A 13025-nucleotide genomic window follows, 5' to 3' on the forward strand; every position below is an offset into this window, starting at 1 on the left:
CTCTAACTTTAGATAGAGACGTTTCTATAACGTCAAGTGGATATTCTTTCATCATCTCTTTGGCCTCCTCCTCAAATTTCTTATTATCAGTACAGTTACGTTTTATAGGACGGAACTGTCCCATGGGTATGTTTAACAACCATCGAGGTAGATTGCAACTTGAGTACAAAATAAAACTATTCTTAGTTATTGGTTTATGATATGTACCACGTATCAATTTATGATTCTGTACTGTAACTAATAGATCTAAAAATTTAATTTGTTCTTTACTAATATTCAATGAAAAGCGTAGATTGTTTGGATTATTATTTATCTCCTCCAAAAATAACTGAAGTTCTGGCTCTGTCTTTTGCCATATAAAAATAACATCATCAATGTATCTGTCCCCAGCCTCGGCACTATATTAAGTTATTACCATTGTGCCATAAATAGATTAGCATAGCTGGGGGCAAATCTGGTGCCCATGGCAGTACCCCTCATCTGTAAATAATAATCCGGTGCTATATAGAGAATGCCTATTCTTGTCCGCAACCGCAGACAAGAATAGGACATGCTCCATATTTTTTTGCGGGGCTGCGGAATGGAACACACGGTGTGCTGTCCGCTTCTTTTGCAGCCCAATTGCTGAAAGGATGCGGATCCATTTATACAGTCATGTGAATGCACCCTAAATCTGTGTTGGTGAGCGCTTCTCCTTTGCCGAGATAATCCATCCCACCTCACAGGTGTGGCATATCAAGGTGCTAATTAGACAGCATGAATATTGCACAGGTGTGCCTTAGACTGCCCACAATAAAAGGACACTCTGAAATGTGCAGTTTGATCACACAGCACAATGCCACAGATGTCGCATGGTTAGAGGGAGTGTGCAATGGGCATGCTGACTGCAGGAATGTCTACCAGAGCTGTTGCTCGTGCAATGAATGTTCATTTCTTTACCATAAGCCGCCTCCAAAGGCGTTTCATAGAATTTGGCAGTACATCCATCCGGCCTCACAACCGCAGACCACGTGTAACCACACCAGCCCAGGACCTGCACATCCAGCATGTTCACCTCCATGATCGTCTGAGACCAGCCACCCGGACAGCTGCAGCAACGATCGGTTTGCATAACCAAAGATTTTCTGCACAAACTGTCAGAAACCGTTTCGGGGAAGCTCATCTGCTCGTCATCCTCATCGGGGTCTGGATATGACTGCAAAAAGAAAGGAGGAGAGTCTAATTACTGGAGACATAAACGAAACAGAGAGAATATATATTCCTAGAATACCAATATTTTGAGTTGATGATAGCAGATAATCCATTTCGGGTCTTGCAAAAGACAGTATATGGGTATATAAGTGGGATGGATCCTTGATGAAATATGGTCACAGAGGAAGAAGTGCGGTATACTCCGAAACGCGTTTGGTAATACAGATCTAACAAACACGAACCAAGACCCACAGAATTATATTCATCTACTGCTAGAATATTGTCTGCATCAAAGAAAAGTTGGAGCGCTCCACGGACTTTATGACTATTCTCTAACAGCGGATCGGCTCGAGCAGAATTTGCATTGTATCACGTGCACTGCTGAGCTCAGCGATACCACGTGGGACACCGACACTAGGGGGGTAACGGCGCCCATTATATATGGAGATGCGGAGGTAAGATGAGTCTCACTGCCATCCTACGGTTAACCACGTGGGACGCAGGTCGGCTTACACTATACCACCAACAGTGAGTAAACCATACGGACTATCTGCCATCTTGTCAAATATTTGTTGCCTACCACTACCACGTGTGATACAAGGTTGATTTGGACTGTTATTAGGTCCCCATTACGTGGGACATAGAGCTGGTTTACATTATATCACCAACTGTAAATTGAAAATATGGACCATTATTGAGTCTTTATTGACAGAGGAGAATTTTTTAACTGAATACAAACATGAACTCCATATACTGAGATATATATATATATATAATATATTGCGGTCAGAGTGAATCACTCCCTTATTTACTGTAAACCACCAATGTTGTGTATAAACTCAGTGATATCTACTGTCTGTCATACATATAACATACTATACGGAGATTATTCAGTTACATCACATAATATATATGCAGCCATATGACTGACAGACATTGTGCTTTCATTGTCCCATATGGTTTAAACCTTATTTTTTGGGGGGTTTTATTTCTGGATTTTATATATATTTGTTATATTTTAAATAAACGTGTATATATACTGTACGTATTTGATACACACTCATGCAATCATTGTTCTTGAAGTAGTTCCAAGTGAAGACTGCCTGTCTACAATATAGTATATATTTATTGGGGTGAATCCTACAGACAGAGCGCCTTTCTTCAGATTAAACGGGGTGGTGAGCCAACTAATATATGGATATACTCTCCATGATGTAACCTTCCTATGTTGCCAATTGTGTTTCGGAGATTACCTGCTACTACTGAGGAATGAGGCAGTTTGCTCCGAAACGCGTTTAGCTCATGAAATCTTCCATTGTGAGCCGGCTTTTTGCCATCTCATAGATACAAGGACCTTTCCAGAAGGGGAGTGCTCTGTATAATTTATTTCCCCAAATTTATGTAATTAAAGTTGGATCATGTTCTGGAACTTCCCAATATACTTTTATATTTAATTCCTCATCGCTTTCAGGATCTCTGCTTGCCGTCAGTAATTGGAAATATTCTGTTAACATCCAGAGGCTGAAAACCCGCTCTGATTATAAGGAAGGCCTCTGATACACTGACAACCGGCAGCTGTGTGAGCAGAATGGGATGTCAGTCTCCGGAGTAAACAGCGGAGCACATTTATCAAGTTCTCCTGTTTTTAGGCATAATATTAGACGGGCGTATTTCATTTGGCTGTCTTTCTTTTTCCAGGTATTTATTAAAAGTCGCAAAGACGTTCACATATTAGACTAGGCGTATTTTTATTAGGCCTCATGCACACGGCCGTTGCGTGGCCATTCAGTGTATTGCGGACCGCAATTTGTGGTCCCGAAGGCACGGAGAGTATCCGCGCGGCTGCTGCAACTGATCCAGACCCATTCAACTTGAATGGGTACGTGATCCGTCCGCACTGTAAAAAAAAATTGAGCAAATAAAAATTTTGGGCGGAAAGGTTCTGTGCCTCCGTTCCGCACCACGCCTTCCAGAGTCACTTGAATGGGTCCCCCTCCGTGATGTGGTGAGCCCACGGCTGGCGCTCCCAGATTGTGGAAACGCTGTTTACTGGCCACGGCCGGCAACAGCTGTGTGCATGAGGCCTAAGTATGACCTCTAGTGGTTGTTCTTCAGTATGACAGGTTCATATTCACTTAGACTGGTCTAATTTATTTGTGCATTAAAAAATTTGCATGTCTCCAAGTAACAGTGACTTTTACTGCAAAAAAAGTCGCATTTCACTGCTCAAAACGCACGTCAACCATGGAGTTGAGTAGAAATTAGACAGTTTTTGTGACAAATTCAGGCACAAAAAAAAGGTATAGGTCAGTTAGTAGTTAGTAAACTTCTGAATTAGTAAAAAAATAAAATGCAAATTATCTAACAAGACACAAAAGACTCCAAAACAGTCACAATTTCTGTAGCAAATGTGAGAAAATAAAAAAAAGAGACCGCCTTTCTTAGCCTAAAAACAGGAGCAAACACTTCTGTAAATGTGCCCCAGTGTTTTGAGTCTCTGACAGCAAGCAGAGATCTAGAAAACTGTACAGGATTAAACTCTCAAAGCTTTTGGCTAAAGAGATACTACTTGGGGCTCATTTACGTGGCCAAGTTATTGGAATGATTAATGATCACATGGACTCCTGCTCATCGCCATATGTAAATGTGCCGCCAATCGCCTAACATAAAATCAAACCGCCTGTTCTGCAAGTATCTGCGGCAGATAGATTGGTTTGTCGGCAGCACATGTGTAAACCGGGAAGTGCTGCTGCAAACGCTGTGGAGCTGAAATCTATGGGGGCAGCTGTACTGGAGCGGCAGCAAGCGTGCGCGACCGACCGCCATTCGAATCAAACAGGGACACAGGGCCCCTCGTGATTGCCAGTGGTTTTCAAAGTTGTTGTTTTTTTTTTTTTTTTACTGCTGCCCTATACTCTGGATAGGTCATCGTTATCTAATCGGTGGGGGTCCGACACCCGGGAACCCCGCCGATCAGCTGTCTGAGAAGGCCGCTTTTCATCGCTCATGTGGCCTAGGTGTAGCTGAGCTACCATACCAAGCACGGCCACTATACGGCGCTGTCCTTGGTAAGCAGAAAGCACAGATGCTTTCTCAAAAAGCTAATTGGTGGGGGTCTTGAGTGTTAGACCCCCACCGATCAGATAGAACCGATCAGTAAAAAATAACCTTTAGTGGGAAAGCCCCTTGAAGAGTATCTGACGAGCAGTACCAGAAACCTCTGAGCAGCGCCTGCAGTTTCCTCTTCTGGATCTTCCCATACGGTGTGACATTCGTGTAGCTCTGTGTCATCTGAGCCGTCTCACCCACACTAAGGAAGAACTCTGTATTTTTAAGGTAAAGGTTATCAGACAGTCAGTGGCGATGAGGACACCTGATAACAGGGAAAGAGGAACTGAACATTGCATCAGGGAAGGCGTTCAACCTGTTGTGCAAAATAGGAGTTCTCCGTCCTTTCGTTTTGCCTCACTTCCCTGTTGTCTTGTCTGATTTTTGTTCTCGCTTTGTGACCATTATTATTCATGATTTGTACACGTTTGCATAAATTAAAATTAGATCACCCATCGTGGGTAAATTAAAGGGGTTTTCCAGTTGTTAGCCGTTATCCCGTATCTACAGGATAGGGGATACCTATTAGATCGGTGGGGGTCCTACCACTAGAGCCCCCACCGATCACAAGAATGGGGACCCCGTACTACCTGCAGCCCCCCGGAAAAGAACGAATCAGCTGGTCAATTCATCTCTATGGGAATTCCGGAGATAGGCGAGCGCTGTACTCAGCCATTTCTGGAACTCCCATAGAAATGAATGGAGTGGCTGTGTGCCTGTGCGACTGGCTGCTTCGTTCTTTGCAGGGGGTACAGGGCCCCAGCAGTAGGACCCCCACCAATCACAAGAATGGAGATCCTGTACTTCCTGCAGCCCCCTGAAAAGAACGGAGCAGCTGGTCCATTCGTCTCTATGGGAATTCCGGAGATAGGCGAGCGCTGTACTCGGCCATTTCCGGAACTCCCATAGAAATGAATGGAGTGGCTGTGTGCCTGTGCGACTGGCTGCTTCGTTCTTTGCAGGGGGTACAGGGCCCCAGCAGTAGGACTCCCACCGATCTAATACAAAAGGGGGGTAACTTGCAACAACCAGAATACTCCTAATTGATTTGCTGCTAGGTGCGATCGCTTGTATCTTGTAAGGCCCCGTGCACATGGTGAGAAATGAAAATACCTCCTAATATAAGGTTTCACCCATTTCAAGATTTTTCATACACATTCGACTGTGTACTGCCGGCTTACAGACGCACAGGGGTTGCGCCATGACTGATGTAGAAAATAATAATCAGACATCATATAGGACATGACAATCTCTTTGTAAGGGCTCATTCACAGGACCGTGCCTTTTTTTGCGGTCCACAAATTGCGGATCCGCAACACACGAATGCCGCCATTGTGCCTTCCGCAATTTGCGGAACGGAACAGGAGGCCCATTATAGAGATACCTATTCTTGTCCGCAAAACTGACAAGAATAGGACATGTCTCATAATTTTTCCCGGGTCACAGAACGGAGCAACAGATGCGGACCCATTGAAATGAATGGTTCTGTATACGGAATGCAAAAAGCGTTTGTGTGAACGAGCCCTAAGAAAGCTAGAACCAGCTCTGTACCTCACATGGATCCAGAGATCTCCACATTCATTATTCTGGATCCTATGCTACATTCTCTTCAGTCTGGATGCTCAAGGGTTGGATTCTTTCTCAGCGGGCAGATCCTTTCTGCTGCAGCTCTCTCCCTATCACAGCTCAGGGGGTGTGTCCTTTCTCGTGGGGTGTGTCTGTTCTTCTGCAGCTCTCCCTATTGCAGGTCAGGGTGTGTGTCCTTTCTCAGGGGGCATGTCCGTTCTTCTGCAGCTCTCCCTATTGCAGGTCAGGGGGTGTGTCCTTTCTCAGGGGGCATGTCCGTTCTTCTGCAGCTCTCCCTATTGCAGGTCAGGGGGTGTGTCCTTTCTCAGGGGGCATGTCCGTTCTTCTGCAGCTCTCCCTATTGCAGGTAAGGGGGTGTGTCCTTTCTCAGGGGGCATGTCCGTTCTTCTGCAGCTCTCCCTATTGCAGGTAAGGGTGTGTGTCCTTTCTCAGGGGGCATGTCCGTTCTTCTGCAGCTCTCCCTATTGCAGGTCAGGGGGTGTGTCCTTTATCAGGGGGCATGTCCGTTCTTCTGCAGCTCTCCCTATTGCAGGTAAGGGTGTGTGTCCTTTCTCAGGGGGCATGTCCGTTCTTCTGCAGCTCTCCCTATTGCAGGTCAGGGGGTGTGTCCTTTCTCAGGGGGCATGTCCGTTCTTCTGCAGCTCTCCCTATTGCAGGTAAGGGTGTGTGTCCTTTCTCAGGGGGCATGTCCGTTGTTCTGCAGCTCTCCCTATTGCAGGTAAGGGTGTGTGTCCTTTCTCAGGGGGCATGTCCGTTCTTCTGCAGCTCTCCCTATTGCAGGTAAGGGTGTGTGTCCTTTCTCAGGGGGCATGTCCGTTCTTCTGCAGCTCTCCCTATTGCAGGTCAGGGGGTGTGTCCTTTCTCAGGGGGCATGTCCGTTCTTCTGCAGCTCTCCCTATTGCAGGTCAGGGGGTGTGTCCTTTCTCAGGGGGCATGTCCGTTCTTCTGCAGCTCTCCCTATTGCAGGTCAGGGGGTGTGTCCTTTCTCAGGGGGTGTGTCCGTTCTGCTTCAGCTCTTTTCATGTAACAGACGCAGCTTCTAACAATAGACATGGGTGGTGGCACCTCAGTAGGTCAACGTGTACATTCCTATACAGGTTAAACACCAGGGGGCGCTAAAATTATAAACTAGAAAATATCTCAGCACTGGAGCATTTTCGTAACAGAAGGTCAATTTAATGATGGTAAAACCCCTTTAAGACCCCATGTATTAAAAGGGAAAGCATATTATGGCTTTGTACAAAGAGAGGTGTAACATAGCCGTGTGCTATTGCTGGAATGCCATCATTTCATGAATGGTTGGGGTCCGACCTCTGGGACCTTCCCCAATCCTGAGAATGAAGGGGCGGCAGCGCTGACGGCAGCTCTCCTGACCGTGCGGGGACTCTGCTCCGTATACTTGGATGAGACCGTGCGTAGTTCTCTGCACAGCAGCGCCCCAGCCGTGAAGGGGCTACATCAACACTGCAGACCATTCATTCTCGGAGCAGGTGGGGTTTACCAGAGGTCAGCCGCCACCGATCATAAAACACTGACATCCTAGAGAAATTCCATCACTGTATATGATGGGAACTTACATTTAGGTGAGATCTAGCTGCAGTGCAGAATTGTGGACTTCTTACATTGTCTTCATCTCTTCTTCACCTCCAGGTTCCCGATCATCGGCGTTTCGGACTGTGTGCTGGTGAACAGCGGTCGCATCTCCAGCGCTTCCTGTTACTCGGATAAACACTGGATCTGTAACAAGCCCGACACTCACAATTCTCATTTTTAATAGGAGACGCTATAAGACCAAGTGCACAGATATATGCAGTTGCCTTGATGCCCCCCCCCCCCCCCCCACCTCCCCATATACAGTAAAATGGTGGCCTGTCCAGGTTCTCCCCACTACAAGGCTACACTGCACTGACGAGTCCCAAAAAGGCAGAAATATTTGTGCAGGTGCTAGGGAGGGTCTCGCGCTGATTCGCTCAGTTGAGCATCTTGGATCTTTGAGTCGTATTCTGCAAATCAGTTTACGAGGAACGGAAGAGAAGCTTTTGTAAATTAATTCACCCTTTGTATCCCGCTGGCTCGGTGGACAAATTGGGTGAAGCTGGTGCAGTAGCATTCATTTTTTTAAGTTTGTATTGTCTGTGCCTCGTGGGCTGTGGTTTGCACTGAAGTCTGCGGGGTGTAGATACTTCCTGCATGAGTATTTTTACTACTGCAGCCTTCTCTGGCATGAAGTGCTCAGTGAGCATCGTGTCCGAGCCATATGTGATCATCTGCCCTCTGCTGCAGTGGTCACGTATCTGGACGGCTGTAGTGTCGGCTTCAACTCTTGAGGTAGAATAGTGTTCAAATCTTTAGAGTCTACGCCAACATTCAGAAAACAAAAGAAAAATCCCTTTTAAGCTTTACTTTATGGGTTAACCAACTGTAACCTACTCGTATATTAGATAAGTAGGACTCTCTCCCCCAAGTGGATGGGTTTTTCCATTTGATTACCGGTACTCTTTTAATCATTTTTTATTTCGAATTATACGGCAATCAACCTAATACATAGAGGGATTTAAAGGGCATCTGTCAGCAGTTTTGTACTTATGACACTGGCTGATCTGTTCCATGTGCGCTCGGCAGCTAAAGTCATCAGTGTTGGCCCCATGTTCCTATGTGCCCGCAGTGCTGAGAAAAATTATGTTTTATTATATGCAAAAGAGCCTCTAGAAGCAACGAGTCTAGAGTCTCTGATCTCTCTGCAACTGCCGCGTCCTCTGCACTTTGACAGGGTCAGGTGTAATGACCAAATGCTGACTTTATTACCATGGAAGAACAGATGAAAGCATCCATAAATCAGCTAGAGGATTCCATTATGGAATATAAGCATGATAAGTACCAACGGGATCTCCATGATTACATGTCCAATCAGGTCTATGAATGGGGGAGGCGGGATAATCTACATTCCACGCCCAAATCGATCCTGAAAAATCGGAAAAAAGGAAAATTGCAAAAAAGAGTATCGCGAGTTTGCTTTTCTTCGGACACTGATATATCGGACTATTCAAATACAACCAGGACATTAGACATTGAGTCTGACGCGTCCGTCCCCCTTACATCATTTGGCACCGGAGAGAATAAAACATCATATTATAAGAAATATAAATTAGATAAGGATAAAAGAAATCCGGTGCGTGTTACAAAAAACGCAGAACCAGAGCCGGGCGGAAACACCAGGCAGCAACATCTGAGAAAAACCCGACTTCAAACAAAACACAAATAACTCATGATTATTTAAACGTTTTGAATTTGTCTAGTATTGTACTAAGCAAGGAACAGGAATATGTTTTGTCATTGGGGTTGAATTATGCGCCATCTACACATTTTGATATGTTTTCTACAATATTAGATATTAAAAAGTTTGTGCGCAATTAACAGTCTCCCGACACTTCCATGATATCCCCGTCCCTGCTGATCCCCCGCTGACACAGCCATTTATCCAGGATGAAAATATATACAAAGACTTACTGTTCAATGAGCAGGTGTCATTATGTTGTCTTGCGGGGCTCCAGCAGGAGCAGGGAATTATGGAAATAGCTAAACCGGGTAAGAAATTGCATACCCGTAACCCCCAATTTTACCCAGTCATGTCACGCACGGATAGCATGAATACATTCCAAGAGGTACTGAAAAAGGAGCTGGGAAGATTAGAATCAGCTAGTTGTTCTGACAATTTAACCCGCTCTCAGATCCAGGCCCTCAGGGAATTGCAAAAAAGTGATAAAATTGTAATAAAAATGGCCGACAAGGGGGGGGGGGGCGGTGGTTGTCCTGGACAACAGGACATATAATAATCAAATGCAGGATATGTTATCAGATGCATCAACATACAGAACATTAGCCAGAAATCCACTCAAGGAGTATGAAACCAAGCACATGATACTGATAGACAAAGGCCGGGACTCGGGTATTGCGGCGGATGTAATAGCTTTATATCCCTCTATTCCTCATGGAGTCGCCCTGCTAGCCATGGAGTGTCATCTCCATAGACATACGGGATTCAGTTCTGGATTTATAGATTATGCATGTGAGGTTGCGAATTTTTTATTAACCCATAATTATTTTATGTTTGACAATGCCTACTACTACTTACAAATACGTGGAGTGTCAATGGGAGCAAAATTCTCGCCCTCAATGGCAAATCTAACCATGGCATACTGGGAAGACAAATATGTCTACAGTGTGAACAATCCATTTTTGTCTGGATTGGTCTGGTACGGCAGATACATCGATGACCTGCTCATGATTTGGGCAGGCGATGTATCTGCCGTCCCCAATGATTATAATTTGCGCTTGTGGTAGGCGTGTGTGGTAGGTGAATCCAGCATTGACTTCTTGGACTTGACACTCCATGGCTACCCAAATGAGACTGTGCATACTCGAACATATAGGAAAAAAGTGGCAGGGAATTCTATTCTGAATGCCAGAAGCCACCATCCTTTACACACTATAAAAGCGATCCCGGTAGGAGAATATATCCGGGCTGCGAGAAATTGCAGTTTACCAATGTACCTAGAAGAGGAATTCAGTATAGTAGATAGGAGGTTTAAAGCGAGAAACTACCCTGACTGGATGTTGTTGAGGGGTAGGAAAATTGCGCTGCGGAAAAACAGATTTGATATGCTCTTTGCACCTGGAAAGGAAGGGAGCAAATTTAAAAATCCAGGAAGGAGGGTGGGGGTACATGGGGACGGAGACCAGGACGGAGTTCCGACCTTATCCATTAAATACAGTAAGGAATTTAATAAAATCTGTTGTCAAACGATGCTTGCCGATACTGTATGACGATGACATCCTCTATAATGCACTGAAATCTGGCTGCAGAATAGTTCCTAGGAAGGCTGCAACCCTGTCCTGCTCTCTGTCCCCATCTCTCTTCACTTCTAAGAGTCGACATACAAACAAAAAGCAAAACTGGCTCAGCTATAAGGGTTTCACTAGGTGCGGGGGCAAAACCTGCAAAACCTGCAACTACGTGACTCCCTTACAATCCTTTGAGAATTCTGATCACTCCTGTAGTTTTCCAATTAAAAGTTATATCAATTGTAACACTACAGGGGTGGTTTATATCATCTGCTGCTCTGAATGTGACCTGTTGTATGTGGGGAGTACAGTGCGAAAATTTAAAAATCGGCTGTTGGAACATCTGAATTATATCAGTAATCCAAACGCATTAAATGTCTCCAATGCAGATAGACACTTTGTGCAGATGCACTCCCGCAAAGTTAAAAGCTTCAATGCATATGCAATTGAAAAGGTAATTGCACCCCCAAGAGGTGGAGACCACCGCAAAAAACTCCTTCTGCGGGAGGCATTCTGGATATTTAGACTTAATACTCGAGTCCCGGCTGGATTAAACCTAAAAAGGGAGCTAATGTATATTTATTAACAAAATTGCTGAAAGGAAGTAATTTTTTAAGTTTATATTTATTATTATTTGTATGCATATATATCTTCCAAGAGGAGACTAATAGATCCCTATGTTGAGAATCGATTGGCATGAATATGGCCATTCTAGTAATGTTATCATATGTTTTTATATGTAGTACATCATTCACATTGTGTGGTTTTTCTCCTTTCCATAGTCTAGTCAAATTCAACTAAGGGGTTAATGGGTTTGAGAGCTTCAGCGCAATGTGAAGGACATCTACTCTGTGATTAGCAGTGTGGATGATGGGTGTTCACCACAGTGAAACAACCAATGAAAAGGTGCTCTCCTCCCCAGATAGTTGGAGGGATGGGCTCAATATCTAGTTAAATTCTTGTGTTTCACTGTGCTGTACTGTTACGACTAAGGGTCTAGTACCCGAAACGCATCAACTTGTCTTGTGTACCAAGTGTCTGCTGTAAATGAATATTGAATAAAGAAGGAGTTTTAAAGAGGATCTTCATTTGCATCCGGAACCATTTCTTTCCAAGTTTTTTGCTGATTGCAAAGGGAACACACCTCACAGGTTCCTGGAGTCGGGTAAACACAATTGACCAGGAAGGTGAGCTGGATAAAGTATCTTAGTAATGACGTTTACACTGCCTGGCCCTGTTAAAATGCAGAGAGAGCTGAGCCTCTAGGTGTAATGGTAATGCCCCTGTTGCTCCTAGAGGCTCATTTGAGTATATTTAACCCCTTCCCGACTTCAATCCGTCTATATACGTGCTAATTACACATGCCCCGTGCAGCTAGCACGTGTATATGTAACATCCCAGAGTTATGTTACTGAACTCTTTCTCCCCGCTACTATTTGTTGGTAACATGTGCCTTGTCATCTAATGTGATTTTATGTAATATTCCTCACAAATGTGCATATTCTAAGCCTGTTACATGTATTTGCTGTAATTTCCATGTACACCAGCAGGTGGCAGCAATGTGTTTAGCAGGGCTTTAGTTCAGTTTAGCATATCTAGACTGGAATAGTACATTCCAGTTTAGCTTCCCCCTCTTTGAGGAGGTGTGGAATGTTCCCACGTCCTGCCTCATGGGGAGGAAAGGAAGTAGAGCTAGTGTGCCAGCCACCCCGGCTAGGGGAAGTGTAGCGTCACGCAAAGGGAGGGAAATGGGAAGGCCCTGTCCAAGGGAGAGGGAAAGATGGTGACCCCTGACTCACCTTGCGGCTGGCACCTGACGTCCCTAGACGGGTTCCTCACCCGTACGCCGATCACGTGCCTAAACCCTGGCTTTCCCTAAGATGAGCTCTATGTAGTGAACGGGGCGGTGGGATCACTAGTCCGCACCACTGACACTAAGAGGAAAACACCAAGGAGGGAACTGACAATACAGACAAACATATAATCCCAGGTGGGCGACAACAGCAGACCACCAAGGCCCAACAGGGATCCGGAGGGTAACATTCTGGAACAACAACCAGGGAACACAGCTACACAGCTCCAGTGGGTCAGTATAGAAGTCCAGGCAGGAAGCTCTATATCTGGCAACCAGAGAAGTGGGAGAGGGGAATATAAGGAGGTTGGGAGTGCTGGACAAGAAACAGCTGAGGAGAAGGAGCTACGGATCCCTGAGTGAGCCAAAAAGGGTTGCAAGGCAAACCCAGAAAGCTACCATAAATAAACAGCACTATCTTTCTACATAGAGCGAGCAGCCACCC

General features: G+C 45.1%; 1 protein-coding gene across 1 annotated transcript in view; it reads left to right on the plus strand.

Moving 5' to 3' along the window:
* LOC122940197 (C-type lectin domain family 2 member D-like) overlaps positions 1–7701 on the plus strand; it is a 59715-nt gene extending 52014 nt beyond the window's left edge. Inside the window, exon 6 of the mRNA XM_044296639.1 lies at positions 7537–7701. Within this exon, the coding sequence (XP_044152574.1) occupies positions 7537–7660 (124 nt within the window). The 3' untranslated portion in view covers positions 7661–7701. The remainder of the gene's footprint in view (positions 1–7536) is intronic.
* The last annotated feature ends 5324 nt before the right edge of the window (positions 7702–13025 follow it).

This window comes from Bufo gargarizans, chromosome 6, assembly GCF_014858855.1.
Source record: "Bufo gargarizans isolate SCDJY-AF-19 chromosome 6, ASM1485885v1, whole genome shotgun sequence".
Taxonomy (NCBI): Eukaryota; Metazoa; Chordata; class Amphibia; order Anura; family Bufonidae; genus Bufo; species Bufo gargarizans.